The sequence below is a fragment of the Scleropages formosus genome, chromosome 22, assembly GCF_900964775.1.
Source record: "Scleropages formosus chromosome 22, fSclFor1.1, whole genome shotgun sequence".
Lineage (NCBI taxonomy): Eukaryota > Metazoa > Chordata > Actinopteri > Osteoglossiformes > Osteoglossidae > Scleropages > Scleropages formosus.
This window is the reverse complement of record NC_041827.1, coordinates 17948455-17969557: the sequence shown is the minus strand read 5'-3', so window position 1 is coordinate 17969557 and position 21103 is coordinate 17948455. Positions and strand designations below refer to the sequence as shown.

Sequence of the window (21103 nt, the reverse complement as noted above, 5' to 3'; positions counted from 1 at the left end):
ACCGAATTATCACAAACATTCACAACACACACACGTATCTCATCAAACTTTGGCTGGAAAAGAAAAAAAGCAGAGGAGAGCTTCACACAGCTGCTCAGAGCCGCATGGAGACCTCCCGCAGGGCATCTGAGACCACAGCTGTAGCTGTTCCTCCGTGCTTTCTTAACATGTCCTAAAGGTTCCCACCTGAACCATCGTCGAGCTCTGAAGGTCTCGCAGCATCCAAAACGGCAGAGTCTCTGCGTCTTTTGACTGAGGGTCGGCACTTAGGACGCTCCATTTCAAAAACACTTCTCAGATGCTGCACCATGGCCTTGACGCCGCCTTAAAATGATTTCACAAAATTATTATGAAATTGTTATTATAAACATGTCCACAGTGTCACGTTGGAATTTCCATGACCCTGATGAAGACTGTGACCGACCGACTGAAATGTATGTACAGCCATACAGTAAGAGCAGCTCTACTGTAAGTCATCTTGGAGAGGGGGGGTGGATCGCCATAAGAAATTCCACACATGTAAGTCATTAGCAGGTTTTCCCCCAAAACCAACGTTGTGGCACACACACACACACACACACACACACACACACACAGAGGCAGTCAGGAAGAACCTGATGTTTTACACCAGCAGCGGTTACAACAGCGCATTAATCTGCCTGCACACACACTTTGCGCTTCCTGCTGTTCCATGAAGCGGCCACACAGAAGGGCCCCGACTTACCCTCGTGGTCGGCGTCGTCCCCCCCACGCCCCTGCTGCAGCCGAAACGTTCTGGGCCTGTCGCGCCTGGCTTTGGAGGACAGCCTGTCCTTGGTGTCCCACACACGGAAGGCGACCCTGTGCGAGGCCAGCTTCAGCACCAGGTCCCTGGTGATGGCAGCCTTCACACAGTGACTCCAGGCGAGCCACACCTGGTCCCCCTCCTGCCACGGCATCAAAACCTGCGCACAAAACGGGGCTTCATTTCCTCAGCGGGACTCGAGCACAACACACGCTAATCTTATTATTTACTCATTGATCTGACACCTCCCTCCAAGACAGCTTACACTGATCTACCCATGTACACCCACCACATATTTTTAAAAAAACTTACATTAAAAACAAGCTCTCGATGTCAAAACTCTACATTTTATTTGGTTTCATAATGTTTATTCTTTATGCCACCATATCGTTTTTGCTAAACATTTATCTAGACTATTTTCTAGACACGTCCCATTCTGAAAGTGACGGAGCACGATGCAGATGTAGGATTGCTCTTTTTATTTGTATGATCTGTTATATAAAAATGAAGTCAATGCAAAACAACTGTGAAGTAACGGAAGAGAAAAAGATCAGTTTCCACATAAGGTGGGGGTTGGATCCCTACTGAGTGGCTAACACCCAGCTGAGGTTCAGACCCCATCAGGTCCCTCTACTTTGTATCACTCTTGTATTTCTTCATATAGTCTCAGTTAAGACTCAGTGGCCACACGTGGTGCTCATTTCCCCTTTACCTTTCCCTAGGTGCTGACTCGGCAGTTACCTGCCGGAGTAACCAAAGCTGACTTTCGCATCAGAAACTGGCACAAGTGGATCTGTTGATGAGGTATCTGTCGATCACCCGTATTGTATGTTTAGGCTGGGAACACCACATAGCCTGAGCGCCCGACACCCAAACCCGTGACACTTCGCTAGCTGGATTATAAAGTTACCAGTTCATAAATAAAACGCACAATCGCTGGAGATCGTATAGAGCAGTGACTCGAAAAATAGTTCACTTTTCCCAAAGGCAGCAATCAACAGCGTGTGAAAGAAGAAAAGAAAAGTGACACATCAGTGCATGAATCCTACGGGAATTACATCTTTTGGATTTGTACTGGAAACACAGCTCACTCCTTATTTTTGGATGACGTTTTTGCAAGGGTCATAAGAGGAACCCTGCCGTTGTACTGTTGGGTTCCCCAGTACAGCAGAGAGCCCGCAGTCAGACTGAAGTGACTGAACTCTGTGTGCAGCAGTTTACCTTGGTTTCATTGTCCGTGTAGATTTTCGCTGCTACACCGAACATCACCAGGTCGAATTTCATCGGCTCTGGGTCATCAGGGAGCAAAGTGAACTCAATGCGGTAGTAGCTCTGCGCTTTAGGAGCTTCCAGAACTCCGCTGGGCAGAACCTGCTTCGGCTTTTTTCTGTTGCTCTTCTCTGCGATAACTGGGTCCTCTTCACCTTCAGAGAAACCTGAAAAAATTCGAAGATCATCGCCCTGATACGTATAATGTGTTCACAGGTGAACACCTCCCCCCCAGGGCCGCATGGACAATGCAAACCTAATGAAAAAATATTTTGATGTACACTGGCTCCTTGTGTTGCCAATATTAGAGCAGAAATTTAAGAACAGAGTGAAAAACATTTGTCTTCATACATTAGGTTGCGGGAACAATGTATTTTTTTATTTGAAATGATTTTACATTAGTTTTAATTTGAAGTAATAAAAAAAGACATTGCATAAATGTCTTTATTTTTGTTTTATAGCATTTTTGCAAGGTGTAACAGAAGCTCACCAGCAAATAAATCAATGTCTATATCACACACACACACTGTCTGAAACCGCTTGTCCCAAGCGGGGTTGCGGCAAACCAGAGCCTTACTCAGTAACACAGGGCGCAAGGCCAAAGGGGGAGGGGACACACCCCGGATGGGATGCCAGTCTGTCGCAAGGCACCCCAAGCAGGACTCGAGCCCCAGACCCGCCAGAGAATGGGACCCGGCCACACCTGTCGAGCCACCGCACCCCCCACGTCTATATCATTAACCTTTTATTGATTGCAACTTGTTAACGTGACCTTGGGTTTACAAACAAATTGAGTTACGAACACATTTCTAGTCCCGGTTGTGTTCGTAAGGTGTGTATCTCACTTTTTGTTCTCCTGAAAACAGCCAAAGTCCGTTTATGTGTTCTGATCATTATGTCAGCAATAGCACAGTTGGCACAGTCTGCTGGAGCTACATTTTGCTGCTTAATTCGAAATACCCTCTGAGAGGAACAGCAGACCTACCTTGGGGAAGAGCCATTGCAATGCTGACTGTGAGCGTGACCTCATGGCTTTTGGATTCCGCAGATTTGGTTTCACACCGAGGGGCATTCATGTTGGTCACTGCCTGGCTTACATGTGGCTCAGATGTATGGAGTTCCTGGGTCCCGCATTTGTCCCCCCTTTCTGCTTCCTGCGAGTCGTCGTCCACCTTTTTCCCTTCATCTCCAGAGGCACTGCCACATTCGGGTTCATCAGCCAGCGGGTTGTTCTGTGCAAAGTCCGTACGGCTCTCTCTGGGGTCTGCGCCCCTCTCCGAGTTGCTGCTTTCCATCGTATCCGACAGCCGTTGTTTCTGGTAGAGGCGAATGCGCAGCCGCAGGCCCCCTGCAATCCCTGACTTCCTGATGCTCTCAAAGTCCAGAAGAGCCCACCAATCATCTGCACTAAGATGAGTGAAAAGGACACAATAAAACACACGTCATAGTAAGTGAGTGACTGAGTGATACAGGTGCATAGAAAGTCCATAAGAATTTGAAGCCGATCAATCGGAAACTAATCCAGCCTTACAGTAAACAATTATATGTTTATCTTTAGTTCATTTTTGTTGTCAGTTATATATATTTTTGCATCTCTACATTATGTACCAACTATTCATAATATTTAGTTAATCAGAAAGTATTGTATTAACTGAGGACATGTGCTGTTAATTAATAGCATAAAGACATAAACAAGCCAACCAGAAAATAAAACATGTACAGTCCGACATCTATCTAAATGCATGTTTCTTCAGATAGCAAACATCTCCAATATAATTCATATTCATATTCATACCGTATTGCCTTCTGTCTGAGAGCTCTAGACAAAGGGATGGGCATCCTGATGCATTTCTGAGAACTCCGCAGACCAAAGTTACAGCGCTTCGCATGGTCCATAAACAAAGCAGCTTCTCCATGGCAACCGGCGCGAGGCGCCCTCCGCGCAAATAAATAGTCCTTTTACTTAAGAGTCTACTCAGTGGAGCAGTAAACTAATACGTCTTTCACGTATGCAGAAAATTGATAGATTTATTGAAGACAATAGTGTCTGATGCGACGTAAATAATTACATCTGAAGATTTCTTTTTTTTATTTATAATGTGGACAGTGTTTCATCTCTGGTACTTTGTTGTCGTTATATACAGAATGCTGTTATATTTTACGTACACTGTATGTCCACTACAAATGTGCACACAGTGAGCATTACGGGCTTCTGCGGAGTGATTTCAATGTGCTTTACCGTAAAGCAGAGATGTAAACGTCGCCATGGTAACGGGTGTCGCAGATTGTAGTTCTGCAGGCGCGGTGAAAGTGAGCAGATCGGACGTACTGGACCACAGCAGTAAGGGTTACATCAGTAAATATGTCGGATGCTGTGTGTACATATATAATATATACAAATGTGTATATATATATAAATGTATAAATATATATATAAACTGGACTTTTGTTATCGCTCTGAATTGTTGTTCCTCCGCTTGTGAAGCTGAACGTTTCCGAAGGTGATGTGTCCTTTGAGACACTGGCTGTAACACTCGTGTCCCTTCTCGGACCAGGCACCTAAGCCACGCCCCCTTGACCAAGGAGCGCGTGCGGGCCTGTTCCGCGAGGCTCGTGAACCGCTAATTGAGAGACATGTTAAGCGCCGACGCTTTTGGTATGAAACACACGAGTGTGTGTGGTGTTTCTGCAATTTCAGTCCCTTCTTTGGAAACTGTCTGCAATGTTTTAAAACAAGTATATATTTTACCACCGGATTGCCCCACTGTTTCAATTTTTAATAAGTCTGTTAATAAATAATGCCATTAGGGTTAGGAAGTAATATTTGGTAAATGTACTTGAAAAGTTATTAATTGATGTGTATGGATGGGTGGTTTCTGCATTTTGGAAGTCACGGTACACAACTGGTACCGTTTGATTTTTGAAGTGTAAATTATTTTGTTAATCTGCTGCTCAGATTTCATATGTAGGCCCTTGAGTAAAGACAAAATATATTACATCCTGAATTAAGAGTGTGGAAATGGGGTCAGCAGGGGGCTTTGCTGCTTTACTCTTTACTCTCTTTACTTCACTCTGTGGGGGGGTGGATTTACCTGGGTTTGAATCCCCTTCTTACTCTAGTATCCTTGATCGAGGTACTGAACCGATACAATATAAAATTATACTGTGGTAAATGGGCATGACAGTGTAAGTACTGGTGTATGAATAAGTAAAGATTAACACTGGTTTATACATGGGCAATACATGGGTAAACTAATATAAAAAAATGAAAAATGTAATGATTTCACAGAACTTTTATTAATCAGCGTGATTATTAAAATACTAAGCTTTGTTCCTTTGCCTTTATTTCGTAATAATATATTTGATATAAACAATGTCCAAATTGGTGACATAAATGTAAATGTATATAAAATGTAAATCTAAATGTGGTGTTGTTGTAACGACATCTCGAAGGGATCTGTACACAGTAAAACATAAAAACTGTTAAAAAAAAAAGGCTGAACACATTTAGAGAGAGATACTTTATGGTTATTGTATGCAATGCAATACAATGAAATTTTGTGTGGCAGCCCTCAGAACAACAGCAGCAGAAAGGAAGGACAGTTAAATAAAGAGATGAGTAAATAAACAAATACTAAGTAAATAAATAAATATTTACTGCTCCAACAACAGGCTACAGAAGTAGTAAATTCATGTAAACACTGCAGTCTTCAAAAAGGAGAAGAGAAAACAAAAGGAAAATAATAAACAAAGATAGGACGTGAGCATTCCCTTGAAAATAAATACCAAATTGAGTTACTGGCAAAGACCAAAAGTTTAATTTCCTTGGAAAACATGTGTGTAGTAGATATTAGTCATTACTGGCTGTGTTTTTATTGATTTTTTTCTAAATAAATAGCAGATGGAGAGTGAAAATATCTTTTCATAACAAAAGAGGGGAATCAATAAGCCACCTATAAGCTCAGAACACCGTTTTTCTGGCGTTTAATTTATTGTGACATTTTTATGTTCGCTTTAATGGCTGATTTTAAAATCTCTCCAACCTTTTGTCATTGAAATGAGAGCCAAGCTGTTTCGGTAAATGATCTGTAAACTGGGTGATACTCTTAAGTGTAAATATGTATCCTTAAACATAGACGTTTAAATGCGAGTTTTTTATTTCAACTTTAATTTTTAAACCGTTTTTTGTATTAATTTTTATTTTTTAATTTCTTTGATTTTTAAGATTTGTTTAGTTTACAAAAGCATCAATAGAACTGCTCCCAGCTATTTACAGGACTTGATCAACCGCTACACCCCAACCAGATCCCATGCTCGTCTCGTCTACTTCTGCTCGCTTGGTGGTCCCGCGCACTAAGGGTAAAGCGCGGAGGTTCTCGGTTCTGGCTCCGTTGTGGTGAAACGACCTCCCCCTCTCACTCAGAACTGCTGAATCTTTGTCTACATTCAAGAGGGGTCTGAAAACTCACCTTTTCCTGACTCACTTTGCCCATGATCTCTCCAGCTGATGTATGGTGTAAATGTTCATGCACGGTAACTTTATGATCATGCCCAGATAGGCCTTTACACAGCCGCTACTCTTGTATTGCATGTAAATGTTTGTGTATCTTTTTTAAAAAAATTGTAGGAAAATGATCAGGATTCGTCTATGAGTTTTATGCACCTACTCGTGCATGAACATCAGTGCATAAATGAAAGAAACAAACAAAGTTTACTTAAGAATCACATCTGCATGTCTCTTTCTCCTAGGCTAATGTGATGCACAAATTGTATTTCTCAGTACGTTGCTTTGGAGAAAAGCGTCTGCTAAATGAATAAATGTAAACGTAAATATAAAAGCGACAGTGACTCTCCATGTCCCCGGGCTGTGAACGCGCGTTTGAAGACGCTCCCCGCTTGGAACGTCCAGCTACACGAGTCGTACTTTGTTGGTCTTTTTTTTTCTTTTTTTTGGGGGGGGGGGGGTCGTAAAGCGGGAACATCTGAGCGCCACCGCGGGACACAAAGGAGGAGCAGCTGCTCTTCCGTCCCAATCGGGCGCCCGAGCCGAACGGCTCGCCCGCCGTGTGTGGTGGGAGCCTCGAACACAGTGCAGCGAATGGAGTCGCTCCGTGCGTAATAAACAGGAAAACGAGAGGAATGAATAAAAGCACAAACACGTTAGTGCGTTCGTTTAAGGCCGACCTTTTTAACATTCTCCTGGCCACAGACCCCTGACTGGAACAAGGTGATGGTGGCTGAGGAACGGAACCTCCTCGAAAAACGTCCATAAATAAATTCTTATAAAGTGTTGCGCTGAAAAGCTCTTTTACCGTCGCACGCAGTTATATCACAGAGAGCAGAAGCGTAAACATGTTTATTTCACTTGTAACTTTTTATTTAGATGACAATGCTTTTTTTTTTTTTTTTTTTTTTTTTAAACAGAGCGGCAGGGCTGCGCTTCGCAGGACCCCCTGCAGCCCTTCCGTGGACCTCAAGTTGCGAACCCCGTCTGATTTTAGACACTTTATATGTAAACAGATTAAAACAACACGAGAGCACAAACAAAACACATATGTTATCGCGTGCCTGTAAAGTTTAAAGCAAATTTAAACTCCGTTTTAGACACGATTTTGTGCGGAGAAGGAGGCAGCTCGAGCCCTCTGACGTCATCGCACACATGTTGCGGTTTATTTCTGACGGGACCTGCACTTCGGGGCCGGGTTGGGACGGGGGGCTATAAAAGTAGGTTCCCAGGAACGCCTCCGCGTGCACACCGTCGTGGGGAGGTCCGCAGCGCGCCCATGGACCGAGCGCAGGGGGAGCGGCGCGTGCGGCCAGCGGGCTGTAGCCGCCGCCTCCGCGTGCGCCCCTTTTAATTTAGGCAGAAGGTTCGCAAGCTGACTTTATTTTATTTTGTTTTGTTTTATTTTATTTTTGTTGTTGTTGTTGTTGCTGCTGCACTCCACTCGTTGCCTTTTCCTTCGTTGCTGAAGATGGACAGGGGCGACTCGAGCGACCCTTACCGGCGGCCCGCGCGCCGCACGCAGTGGATCGTGAGCGCGCTCGCCTACCACTACGGGCTGGACCGGGGCGTCGAGAACGAGATCATCGTGCTGGCCACCGGCCTGGATCAGTATCTCCAGGAGATCTTCCACCACATGGACATCCAGGGCCTCGGCAAGGTGTCCGCTGAGGACTTCCACATACTCTGCGACGTGCTCGGGCTCGGCGGGGACGCGCACCTGGAGGAGAGCCGCGGCGTGCTGGACGACGTGCCCGCGGAGCTCACGTTCCGCCAGTTCCACGCCAAGCTGTGCGGCTACTTCAGCACCAAGGCGGGCTGCCAGTACGAGAGCGGGCGCCTGCTCGTGGGCCGCGAGAGCGAGCACATCGAGACGCAGATCCGCCTGCGCAGTCCTCTGCGCCGCAGGGAACGCGCCGCAGCGGCGGCTGCGGCGGCGTGCGCGCGCGCCCCTCCCGCGTCGCGGCGCCGCCACGCGACCGCCGGCGGCTGCGGCGAGCCGGGCTCGTGCGCGCGGGAGTGCTACGAGGAGGTCGTGGCGCTGGAGGAGGCCGAGGACCGCGTGGTGAAGCTCGAGGACGAGAACGCGAGCCTGCGCGAGCTGGTGGAGGACATGCGCGCGGCGCTCCAGAGCAGCGACGCGCGAGCGCTGGCCCTGCAGGTGACTGGCGGGAAAAGTAACAACAGTAACGACAATATTAACACACACCGCCCTTCCGCAGAGTGTGTGTGACAGAATGTTGTCCTCGATATCTAACCTCTGATTTAGTAAAAAGAGTAGCCTCTTGTGTTTTTGTCAATAATCAATTCAATATCCATCACAGTATCGACAGATTTGGCAAACTTGTCTCATACAGGTGACAGGAAACGGGGCGACAGTCGCGGGGGTGTGAAAGTGTCACATTGTCTTTACCCTGGGTGGGGGAGGTCTGGTGCTTTTGCTTAATTTACTCATTCCTCAGCATCCTGCACCTCCTCAGTCCCCTCGAACCCATGTCTTCCCGCTACCGCCGCTGAGCTCTCGGCTCCTTGCCGCAGGTGGGCCTTTGGAAGAGCCATTCCGGACCCCCAGCGGAGGGAGGCCGCTTCAGCGGCTGCCGCCGGGTCTCCGCTCGCGACTCGGACCCGCGCGGCTGCGGGGACGAACCCCCGGGGGAGACCCTGCTCTTCCGGCAGGCGCTGGAGACGGAGCTGCGGAGCTCCCAGGATGCACTGCTCGCGCTGGAGGATGGCAACCGGCAACTGAAGAGGGAGCAGGCGCTCATGAGGAGGAGGGTGGAGGAGGCCCGGCAGGCACTGCTCGGCAGCCTGGCCAAGGTGAAGGAGCTAGAGACAAAAGCGGGACGCGTCCCCCTGCTGCAGCGGCGCATCCGTCACCTGGAGACCGAGCTGCTCCACTGCAGGTGACAACACGACCGAGGGACCTAGAGGTGGGGGGTAGGGTGTCTTTGAAAGTGGCCCTTAGTGAGGAATCCTCATCGTGTGTAGTGGCCCCTGCATGGTTTCTCTTGTATGAACGCAGCATTTTTCACTTTTATTTGGGGGGCGGGGCTGTCAGCCCTCCATGTTCGGATATTTACTCTAACACCAGGCAGCCTAAATGAACCTTGAACAGGCAGAACCTTAGACACAGCCACAGAATGATGGACAAACAGTCCACCAACGTGTCTGGTATGTTGCTGGTTCACATCCCTCAAGTTGCTGCCTATAGAAGTGACATTTAAATAACGTGCATGGAGAATCATAGCAGAGGGTGTTGGACTCATTTATTGAGGTGTCAGGAGAGAAGTGGCTCTGAAAGAGATGGGTTTGAGACCCTACTGGAATGTGGCGGGGATTCAGCAGTTCTGAGGGACACAGGGAGTTTGTCTAATTTTCCCAGTGTTGCAAAATATTTGAAGGTGTGTTTGAGAGGTACCTGGTTCTGGCACTGCTTTGTTGTATTCCTCTATGAAGTGTGTGCGTGTTTGTGTGCGTACACACACAGCAGGCCACCATCGCTTGGTTCTGTATAATTACATGTTGCTTCTGTCAGGATCTAGTCGTTCCTGCAAGGGAAGACAAGGTTGCGCTCTGCTGCCGTAAATGAGCCTGTCGAGTGATTCCCTTCTCGTTCAACGTTTCACCACGTTGGGTCTTCTGGTTTTCGTCGTGAAATAAGTGTAACGCGTTTTTCAGCTGTGCACAGAACACTTGATTTCCAGAAGGCAAGTAAGTTTGCAGAAAGCAGTATGATTAATTATGTAATATACCTTGAGGAAGGGGGGAAGACCGGTGCGTTTGCTGTTCATCCATTTAGGTTATGCTTTTGTCCAAAGTGACTTACAATTATTTACCTACTTGTACAGCTGGGTAATTTTTTACTGGAGCAATTTAGGGTAAGTACCTTGCTCAAGGGTACTACAGCTGGAGCTGAGATTTCAACCTGTGACTTTTGGGTCCAAAAGCAGCAGTTCTACCCACTACACTTCACTACCGGCTACTCTCCAAAACGTAAACTTGCTTTTAAACCCAAAACGTAGACTTTAAGTGCTGCGCCACCTACTGCCCATAATGTTGGTATCCCCAGTTACTGAGTGACTGGAGCATCCTGTCGAGCCTCGACAGCTGGTCCCAGTTACCACCGGGAGGCTGAGATCTAAACCCAGCGCTTTAATCTGACTCTGGGGAACAGTCCTTGTTCAGTTCACGGCTCTGCGGAGATCAGAGACCCGAAATCTGCGGCGTTCTGAGCTCCTCAAAGTCCATCCTTCCCACGTCCCAGAGCACCAAGGAAGCGTTTATTCCACATGTGCTGCCAGCGTTGGTGGGCGGAGCCATATTTTCATGAGATGCGTTTTTTTTTTTTTTTTTTTTTTTAACCAGGTATTTCTCTGCCTTTCAACACAAACTGTTTTCATTTTTTTCCTCTTATGGTTAAATTGCTTACACCAAAGTCATCTGCAAGCGGATGTGTCGCGCACCCATTTCCCGGCCGCAGCAGGTAGGGTGGTGGTTTGAGCCAATCACCTGGGTTCGAATCCCACGTCCTGCAGTTGTACCCTTGATGAAGGCCCTTTCCCTGAACTGATACAGTAAAAACTACCCTGCTTTATAGCTGGGTAAATGAGAAGCTCTGTGTACAAACTTCACACTGTCCAAGTTTCTTTGGAGAAAAGTTATCAGGTAATAGAATATTTTCAGTCACAAATTAGTTGTAAGAGACTTTCCTTGCTGTGCCAGCAGCGCCCCCCCCCCCCCCCCCCCATGTGGTCATGCTCAGAGCTCAATTATTCACGGGGCCACAAAGGCAGTGCGGTGGAGGCGGGGCGGCCCATTGAGGCGGCAGGGCTCGGCACCGAAACGGATTGACCATTCCCATCAATCTCCGCATACTTTGCCGAGACCCTCTTCTTGGGCTAAATAAAGGATGAGCGCTGCCCGGCCGTATCCTAGCAACGCCTCCTCACACGGCACTGCAGCAATTGTTCCTCATGGGCTTTTCCCCTTCGCTCTTTAACACCAAATTTACACGTTTCAATGAACAAACAGTAACTTCTCATTTGATGTCAGAGTTACCATGATCCCTCCTAATCCCTGCTTTTGCTGTGTGGTGTTTTTGTTACCAACCTAATGAAGCCCTGGAGTCACTTTCAGACCCTTTAGGAACCGAATGCATTTGCAGGAATTGAATTTCACCGTAAGGAGAACTTTTAATATGTCACGGAGTCGATCTCACGAAGGGGGAAAGAGCTCTTGCCGACGGTGGTTCTCGGACACATCGTGAAGAAGCTTCAGCTCCGAGTGTGCAAGCAGTCCCCCTCTGTGCGGGTTCGACTGTGGGATTCCAAAGTCAAAGCCCCCCTCCCCTCCCGTGCCCCTTGTAGCATGAAGCTGAGCAGCTGTTCCTGGATGCTGTTGGAGCAGAGAGGGGTTCGAGGGGCGATGGTGGGAAATCGAGAGACGCGCACGCACAGAGTACTGTGGACCAGTAAATAAGAGAACGTGAACTTGTACTGATAAACAGAGTTTACAGGTAAGTGCTGCCGGTAGAGTTGAACAAAGGATCCAAAAACTGATTTTCCTTCAGCTGACTTCCAGAGACTCGCAGCTGTGTGTTTACAGTGACTGATAGAAACTCGCCTCGGAACTCTGAAATGGTTCAATACCATCTGTGAACGGGGCTCGAACCCTTTACGGGGTTGTTCAGTCTAGCACTTCTGGCCTTTTGGTCGAAGCATCACCCTGACCTGGGTCTCGCTGCTGGGGACTTGCTCACGTGCTTCCACCTCTCGCTTAGAAGCTGGGCTTGGACCCGTGCTGGACAGCAAAGATCAGTAGGACTGGTGGTCCCTGATGAGGATAAAGCAAATAACCACCTGGACAGCGAGTGCCAACGAGGTTCTGCCCTCAGAGGAACCCAGAAGAGTTCAGATCCTTGACGTCCAGTGAGTGGAGAGGGCCGCTCTGTCCATATGTCCGTCTCTTATTAGTAGCCACTTGTCTCGGGCAGGTTCACAGTGATCTGGAGTGTATCCCAGAAGCACAAGGTGCAAGGCAGAAGACGCCTGGACAGGACATCAGCCAAGCACCGGTTGAGGGTTTAATGAAGTTGTACAGGTTGCAGTGGGAGGAGCCATGTGCCGAGCGAAGCGTTGCCATAGCAAAGAGAAATGACGGTGAACATCACCCAGGTGCTGGGAGACATCGATCTCATTGCGGGTCAGGAACTGGACAAGCAGCTCTGAGGGATCTCCTGCTGGACCTCCTGTGCTGTATGCACAGGGTCCAAGAGAACCACGTTACTGTAGTGGTTCAGCCCACATCATACAACTCTGTTGCCCTAATTATGGTCTTTATGCAAATTGCTCACATTTGTACTTTGAAACTCTGACCGTCTTAATGCCCCTTGAAAGGCTCCATGGGGGAGGCAAGAACTTCCCTCTTTAATAAGAGCCTCTGGCACAGGGATGATGGCATCCTGTGATTTCGGGAGGTGTGTGTCTCCTGTCAGACCCCGGTGTCAAAGTAGTTTAGTTTAGTTTTTCTCTTTATTTCCTCCACAAAACAGAAACACGGGGACTTGTGGACATTCAGCCTGTGGGGTAAACCCCCCTCCCCCCCTCCCGAGGTCATGGTGACCAGCAGCTGTGATGAAATCAGGAGTTCAGTGAGGTGTCTCATTCACCCCCTGGGGGGTCCTCTCAGCCTGAGGAAAGTGAAGATGTAAATCAGTCGCTACAGATGTCTGGGAGTAGTGCGGGGTGGAAACTGCAGACAAAAGTGGCTTTTTGGGGGGGCAACATGGTGCCGTCTAGAGGAAAGAGTTCTGTCTCTCACACAAACGCGCACACACACACAGCTGTCCGTTCCCTGGCTGCTCACCTTTTGGGGCTTCTCCTTCTCCGGAGACGTCCCTGTCTGCCTATGCTCTCTGGGGGTCCAACAGGGTCTGTGTCTGAGGTGTTTAGAGCCCAGCGACTACTCATCCTTGTACATTTACAATAATTTTTACCCTTTTCCTGTTATCAGTTGGTCTTTCTCAGGTATACAGGTATTTTGCACTTTTATTAATTTCATGCCTTTCTGCAGGGCAACTTGGTCTCAATGACGTGTATATATGTAGCTTGCAACCCCACTCCTTCGTTCTCCAAAGCGCTTTTTACAGCAGATGAAGAGCTTCAGATACGCAGGGTTGTCAAAATGTAGCTGTGTCCTATAACACTGTTTTACACTAGTACCTGTGTATGGAATTGATGGGAAACACGGGTGGTGGTGACAGGTGATGCGAGGTGATGAGACTGATGTTTGTGGAGCAGCTAAGAGATCCGGAGACATGTGGCTCTGAAAGAAGCATTTGAGACCCTTCTGGAGTGCTGGGAGGGATTCAGCAGCTCTGAGGGACACAGCTCATTTTACCACATCAGGACCAAAACTCAATCAGTGGGCTTTTGATTTTGGTGCCCTTGTGAGTGGGACCACCAAGTAGGCAGAGGTGGAGGAGCATGACAGTCTGGTTGGTGTCTTACGTGATCAGGTCCTTTAGGTATCATGTATCAATCGCTGGTCTTGTCGACTGTAACCAGTGTTGGGCTTGAGACGGGCAGAAACCGGAAGCCACCTGAGACGAAGCAGGTGAATCAGGGGAACTGCTTGGTTTGTACACTTAGCCAGTTTACCCAATTGTACCCCATTTGCAGGAAAAACCTGCAGTCGGTCACGTTAACCGCCATCTGAGAACGTTAACCTAGAGATTTAGTTTTCCCTTCAGGATCTGTCTACCTAGACTTGGAAAATGAACATGTCTCATACATATACCTGTATGGACGCATTAATATAGAAACATCGGTGTAAGGTGCCAGACTGATTGTTTCCCAAGCGTCGGCCCCCACTGTGATAAACACAGGAAGTGTCCTGCGGTCCTTCACTGACCGCGAACAGCTGCGCCCAGATGGCCCCAAGAGCTCCACTCCTGCCTTGTATAAATACGAGGAGATAAGAGAATCCTGTTATAAACATGTTTGGCTGCCTTTGTACCTCCCAGTGAACTCAGAAGTACAGCGGTAAACGGTGGAGCTTGTTGATTTCTGAGGAACGTTGTGGAGACCTCGCAGGTCAAAGTAATATCCTGCATTAATTGGTAGGAAAAAATATGTGTGTTTTCTAACAGCACATGTAGGTATTTTCTGGTTGCAGACTTTGTTCAGCATCTGTTTCTGCTTTTGAGCAAAAGCAGAGTTGCCTTTTTTAAAGAAATTAATCTCAGATGAGATGAAGCAGAACTAGGATGGGGGGTGGAGGACACAGAACATCGAACATGTTTGACTGGCGGATGTCAGTCACGTGTCTATTTATTATCGGTGTTGGTCAAAGGGGTTTGAGCATTGCCCCAGAGGACTGGATCTTGAATAGCAGCAATGAAGATGCTGTGGGTTCCGGTCCCTCCACTATTTACGTTTCCCATGGTTGTGAATCGTCCTCCTTTCTCCATACCAGGCCAAATTATATTTACCGTAACTTTAGTGGAACCGTCCCTTGCAGACCGGCTTTTACACTACATCCACTATGTTGAAAGTTGGCAGCTGAAGATTAATGTCCCCAGCTGAGGGTTAGGGGTGCGAGCAGGGTGTAAGGTTGTGCTTCCTCGTACCCAAGAGCAGCACAACACCTTTAGCTGAGCGCCAACGGGTCCCCGAGAGCCCGAAACCACCTGTTGCTCTTCTTCCCTTGGATGCCTGGATTGGGGCCCAAGAGCCAAGTTGCACATATTTTGTGTGTGATTGTTTGCACAGCGCTGAGAGCAAACAGATCACCGGCGGTGCGTTGCCGTGGAGACGGTCCATCGACAGTCTGTTCCTCTGTGTTCCTGCCTGGCAGCCGCTTTTCAGCGGAAACCGGACTGAGACTAAACTTTTTAAATGCGGTTTATGTAACATCACATTTGTTTCTCTCAGGTTTCCTCTAAAAACCCAGTGAAGTTCTGCTGCGGGAGAAAGGAAGGCGTGTCGAGAGGCTTTTCTGTGTGGCAGGCCATTTAAATCAAATTTCTGCACCAAATGTTTAAAAAAAAAAAAAAAAAAACTGACATGCATTTCCTGAAATGAAAGCCGTGTGTGTGAGTGTGTGTGTGAGAGGGACATGGAACCAGCGGAAGTTGAGGCCAACCCCAAGCACATGGTCCAGTCCTCTGCAGATGCTGCTGTACATGTGTTCCCAAGCTTAGGGCCCTGTGCTTCTCCACACATCTGTAAAGTAGATGTAGGTTGTCTGGTACAAACTGAGTTAATGCAGTAAAAATGACCATGCTATATAAAGGGGTCAATGTACAAAAACCTCTCTTTCAGGGACTCTGGACAAAGGTGTCGGCTCAGTAAGGGTTAATAAGGCAGGATAAAGATCCTGGCTTAATGGGTGATGCAGGAGTAACTGGTTTTTCAGAAGTACTACGGTTCAGCGAGGTATTACCGTTCTGTAGACTTCTGACTTTCACGCTGTCAAAGTAGTTTTGATCAAAGGTGGAAAAACAGGCTGGGTCTCTTTTTTTTCTTTCCTTCTTTGTTCATTTTGGCCTGTCTGGTGTTGATTCGTGTCTCCCTGGATGGATCTCCTGCTTAAACATCTCAAGGGCATCTGAGGTTTTGAGTCAAAATTCCCTGTTGTTGTTGTTGTTGTTACTGCTGCCCTTCAGTCATCATCTACATGAAATCATTCATCTGACACTTCTCCAGTCACTTTCTACTTGCACTGATTTACCCATTTATACAGCAAGGTAATCTTTACTATGTCAGTTCAGGCTAAGTACCTTGGTAGTGTCCTACAGCAGACAGTGGGGTTCATACCTCCTGCCTCTTGAGTGCAGATGAAGCTCTGCTTTAATCCCCGAGAAGCAGGACTGCGGAAGTGAGACTTTTTTTGCAGCGGTTCGAGAGCTCGGTGCTGGTGTGGATGCCGCCTTGTCCGGGGTGAAGATCTCACCCAAGTCGCACCCTTGACTCTCACGACGCACCGGTGGCCTTGGCCCTTCACTGAAGTTCAGTCGGTCAACAAGGGCCAATCGGAGCCTGGGCACCTCAAGTCATTCGCTTCACTGGAGAGCGCGTGGCCCCATGGGAACCTGGTGGGCTGTTTCCATGACAACCAGTGGGGCGGGGGGGGGGAGCTCAGCGCCCTTCGTCTTCCTGCACCTTTGCGGGCAGCTGCAGGTCATCAGCGCGATGCAAACACGCCTCGGCCAGGGCCCCAGTAACAACTTTGCATAGAACTTGGATTATCATCCGTCTTTGTCCCACGCCATACAGATTACATCAATTATGGAGACATCCGGTCCGAAGCCTCGTTTTTAAACGCACTCTCACGTCTTTCGGACTTGTCCTCCTGAATTTTTTTTTTTTTTTTTTTTTTGTCTGTTTTTCTGCAGAGAGACACCTTCATCTGGAAGCACTTTAGAGTGAGTCAGCGAGAGGCGCTATCGGGTTTCCTCCAACACAAACGCCAGAGCAGACCGCGCAGCAGCAGTGGCCCGAAGCCACGCAGAAACGCACAAGGCGCACACTTTCGTTAACGGCACTCGATTAGCAACACACAAGCAATAAAAACTGGTCAATCGGGACTTTGCTCTTGGTGACCTAGCAAGCTGACTGGCAGAAACCTCTGTGCTTATAAATAATAATTAGTATTATTGTATTGGCAGTAAAACCAGCAACAGTGAATTTGAATAACAGTCAACTGGAGACCTTTGCCTGAGCAGATCTCAGTGCCCCTCCCCCCACGGGCATCCCAGCAGCCCCTACTCCACTGCCGTTCTGTCCTCTGTTGTATTTGGCCCCGGGTGACGGCGGCTCTTGCTCAGGCCGCCAGGCGCCTTACGGTCAGGAGCAGAAAACCAGCCGGTGCTCCATTGTGCTCAGAACATGATGCATGAAACGTGTGTGTGTGTGTGTGGACCTCCAGCCTCCAAGCGGGTTTCCCTTTGGCTTTGTGACTCGCTGTTTTGCACCTGAAACACGTTCTGCTTTACTGTGTATCTGCTATAGTTACCAGTAACAAGGTGTGTAGAGTGTTGTTCCGTGCGCTCCTCCCTAGTGAGCCGTTGAGATGATCGTCTTGGACTCAAAAGTGGTCCTTGATTGGATCTGACTTTTTGAATCATGAGCCTGTTTGTTGCCTCCTTATAAGACAGTATCCAACGGAAGGAGCCATTACAGACAAGGTGCTCTCAGTGCTCAACCTTTTAGGACCAGCAGCCTGATGGTGGTACAGATTTTCTTGTAAATCGAACCCTTATGTCACAATAGGTGAGAGGATAATGATAAACGTCCCTCAATTTATTCAGTGTGTGACAGTGAAAACCGCAATTACATTTCATGATCTAACAGTTTACTGATTCCATTCAGGACTTAATTTATTCCATTTTCATCACCTGCTCTGTCTCAGTGCCGTGTGGTGCGACAGGACGTGGGTTCAATCCCTGCTCAGTCTGTGTGGAGTTTGCATGTTGTCTGCGTAGACTTCCTCTGGGTGCTCTGGTTTCCTCCCACAGTCCAAAGACATGCTGTTCTGGTTCCCCTGTAATGTGTGAGTGACAGAGAGTGTGTTCCACTGATGATCAGTGACCCATGGTAAATAGTGTATCTAGCAGTGTAAGTCACCCTGGTGAATAAGATGTGTGGGCTGATAATACTACGTAGAGTTCATTGAGAGTTGCTTTGGACAAAAGCATCTGCTAAATTAATACATGTAAAATATAATGTAATGCTCATCCTGTTTGACGTCAAAGAGTTGGATTAATCCAGTCTCAGGTTACTGCTACCTATTGGCAGGACAGAGAAATGCAGGTAGCGTTCACTATACAGCACACAAAATTTTGAAAGTGAAGAAAACACAATTCACAATGGACCAAAGAAAAGTTAGTACCTTTAAAAACTGGTAACTTGAACATGTGAACACAGCGGTGTGTCCCTGCTCACCAGTTACTCCTTTCCCAGGTCTGAGGTGTCCAAGCTGCAGGTGCCCAGCAGTGGGACAGGAGACCCCGAGTATCGGAGCGCTGGCAGCAGCAATGGCCCCAACCGGAGGTGTTGCCTGAACAGCCAGCAGGACCGGCACTCCCCCACGGGGCACTCGGAGGCGGCTCCTGAACACGGTGAAACCCCACCTCCCAATTTGCATGCAAGCGCTCGGCTCTGCTGCACTAATGATAGCTGACGTACCGGTGCGTCTGTGTTCACATGTCCGCAGGGGAGGAGCAGCTCTTCCGCTCCGTGGAGGGACAAGCGGCGTCTGACGAGGAAGAGGAGAAATGGACGGGGGAGCAGCAGAGCCAGGTGGCTGAGGTGAAGAAGATCCTGACCAGGCTCTCGTGCTGTGGTGACAGGTGACTCTACCCACAATGCTTTGCAGCTCAACATTGCACAGGCCTTCCGTCTTCCCATAGTGCGCCACGACTTGGGCTGAGGGTGTCCTGTGCTTCGCAGGTGCGATGACAAGGCCTTGAAGCGGCTCTTGTTGCACTTCGGTGGTGTCAGGGGCGAGGAGAGCCACGGCGCCGTGCTGCAGCTCCTGGAGAAGGTTACAGCGCTCAGTAGGCAGCTGCAGCTCAAGGAGAACCAGGCACGCAAGGCCCAGATGGACATGGACCAGGTAAGCTGGAGGGTTCCTGGATGTGTAGCACATTTTGGATTTAGCCATCACTGTGGTAAATAATTGGTTGGTGCATCTTAAAATGGGAAAACAAACTAGGGCCCTGCTGGTGAGCTGCAGTGTGGTGTTCACAGCCCTCCCTCATGGAGCTGCAATCACCCTCTGCTGTGATTATCTTATGTATTTCCTATTTAACTGTCACTTCTATAGGCAGCTACTGGAGGGATGTTAACCAACGACACAGTGGTAGACACGCAAGCTGTGTCCCCATCATCCTGTGTCTGTGTCTAAAGCTCTTTGTTGGTGCAATTTTGTTTTCCCTCAGTTGTAGAGCACTTTGGAGAAAAGTGTCTAAATGTATCAAATTAATAACTATTGCTGAAGTAACATCTGTGTGCACGACCAGTGGACTCTCTCCCTCTTTCTTCCTCCATCACCAGATGAAGGACAACCTCCTCCTGGAGCTGCAGCAGAAGGCTGAGGAGACCGAGCTTCTTCATGCAGAGCTCCAGATGCTGGAGACGGAGCGCGTGCGCCTGTCCCTGGTGGAGGAGAAGCTCATGGACGTCCTGCAGCTCCTGCAGCAGCTGCGCGACCTGGTGAGCCGTATCGGGCCGTACCGTTTGAACTTTGCCATTCTGTGGTGTAGCCCCATTAAGGGAAATAAGCGCGTGCTGATCATTTTTCCACTCTTCCCCTTTCAGAATGTCTCAAGGAGGTCTCTTGGCAAGATCTTGTTAAGCACACTGGAGTCATGCAGTGACCCTCAGCACGGTGAGTGCAACTGCAACCACCAAGGAGCTGGAGACGTTAAGGTTAATGTGTTATCAAGGTGGCTGCAGAGTGTATCGACTGAGGAGCCGTAGCACCGTTCCGGGAGTTTGGCTTGATACAGTTTACAGAGGTTTTTCTGTGTGAAAGGATTGTGCATTTTACCTCATGCCTCCTACCTGCAGGAAAAGCCCACATTCTGGAGGTACTGAATGCTCTTTATCACGAACTGACCGCTTGCGAGCTCCTGTCCACTGAGCCGCTGACGCGGACACAGAGTGGCCAGTCCCTGAGCAACGCGCTCCTCATCACTTGTTGACAGAGGCTGCCTCCTACTGGCCAGATGTCCTCCTAGCACCACCACTTCTCAGCACTAGTGAAGTTGGGACTGGAGCCCCTGATGGGGAAAAATGTGGCACAACAAGACTATCTTTAGCAACTGATGTTTTATCAGGGTGACTGTATTTAGTGCATCACCGGTGAAAAGGATAAGGTTCTTTTTAATCTAAAAGATTACAGAAATGTTCTTTACTCTGTAATCCTCATGTTGGTCTTAGCTGTGCCTTCCCCTCAATGCAGTTTCACACTGTAATGTTGCCACACTTATTTATTGTTGTTATGCAACAGGTTCTCATTTAGTGAGTTAGGGGTTTTTTTGGGGGTGGGGGAGGAGTGTTTAACAATTGTTTAGAAACAGATCCAACCCTTAATGTGTATTAGTTGTAAAATCTTAAACACAACTAATCAATTACTGCCTTTCAGAGCTTTTGCAAATTTTTTTGCTTATACTGTCAATTTGAATTAACTTATCCACCTTGAAGTCATGGGTAGAAAATGTTAAGATATCACTCCGGCAAACAATGAGCTGAAGCAAGTTTGCTTCAAGTTTTTACAAGAACCAAGGAATGTCGGGGAGAGCAGTGGATTACTGCACCTGCTGCAAGCGTGTATGCGAAGTGTATATACTATACTACCAAATCTCATTTGAGGTTTTCGTCTGGCTCTTGAACTGGGACTCGAGGGGAGTTAATGTAGTACATTTTATTTTGTAGGACATCTATAAAGAGGATGAGTATAAACATGCTTTAAAAGCTCTCATACTATGCACCTTTTCTAACTCCTAGACTGTATTTCCCTTGTTGAATCCCACAGTAATA

General features: G+C 47.9%; 2 protein-coding genes across 2 annotated transcripts; one reads left to right on the top strand and one right to left on the bottom strand.

The window, feature by feature from the left end:
* Positions 1-172: 172 nt before the first annotated feature.
* LOC108929773 (uncharacterized protein KIAA1257-like) lies at positions 173-3924 on the bottom strand. The gene is made up of 5 exons (XM_018744542.1): positions 3849-3924; positions 3039-3460; positions 2006-2220; positions 725-944; positions 173-324 (listed from the first exon to the last, which is right to left on the bottom strand). Exons 1-5 carry the CDS (start codon positions 3890-3892, stop codon positions 173-175), a joined length of 1053 nt encoding a protein of 350 aa, XP_018600058.1. The 5' UTR covers positions 3893-3924.
* Positions 3925-7591: 3667 nt separating this feature from the next.
* Positions 7592-21097, top strand: efcc1 (EF-hand and coiled-coil domain containing 1). The gene is made up of 9 exons (XM_029247627.1): positions 7592-7923; positions 8029-8718; positions 9096-9460; positions 18521-18678; positions 18774-18909; positions 19010-19175; positions 19616-19774; positions 19880-19949; positions 20132-21097. The coding sequence occupies exons 2-9, from the start codon at positions 8029-8031 to the stop codon at positions 20263-20265; spliced, it is 1878 nt and encodes a 625-aa protein (XP_029103460.1). The 5' UTR covers positions 7592-7923; the 3' UTR covers positions 20266-21097.
* Positions 21098-21103: the final 6 nt, after the last annotated feature.

What these genes read in the sequence shown, in the direction of transcription:
- efcc1 (XM_029247627.1), top strand. Translation starts at nt 8,029, where the DNA reads ATGGACAGGGGCGACTCGAGCGACCCTTACCGGCGGCCCGCGCGCCGC. An exon ending in TGCAGCAGCTGCGCGACCTG is followed by an intron (nt 19,775 to 19,879) that starts GTGAGCCGTATC and finishes TTCCCCTTTCAG; the next exon opens with AATGTCTCAAGGAGGTCTCT. An exon ending in ATGCAGTGACCCTCAGCACG is followed by an intron (nt 19,950 to 20,131) that starts GTGAGTGCAACT and finishes TCCTACCTGCAG; the next exon opens with GAAAAGCCCACATTCTGGAG.
- LOC108929773 (XM_018744542.1), bottom strand. Translation starts at nt 3,892, where the DNA reads ATGCCCATCCCTTTGTCTAGAGCTCTCAGACAGAAGGCAATACG. An exon ending in CTCAGACAGAAGGCAATACG is followed by an intron (nt 3,461 to 3,848) that starts GTATGAATATGA and finishes CACTCATCTTAG; the next exon opens with TGCAGATGATTGGTGGGCTC. An exon ending in ACACGGACAATGAAACCAAG is followed by an intron (nt 945 to 2,005) that starts GTAAACTGCTGC and finishes TTTTGTGCGCAG; the next exon opens with GTTTTGATGCCGTGGCAGGA.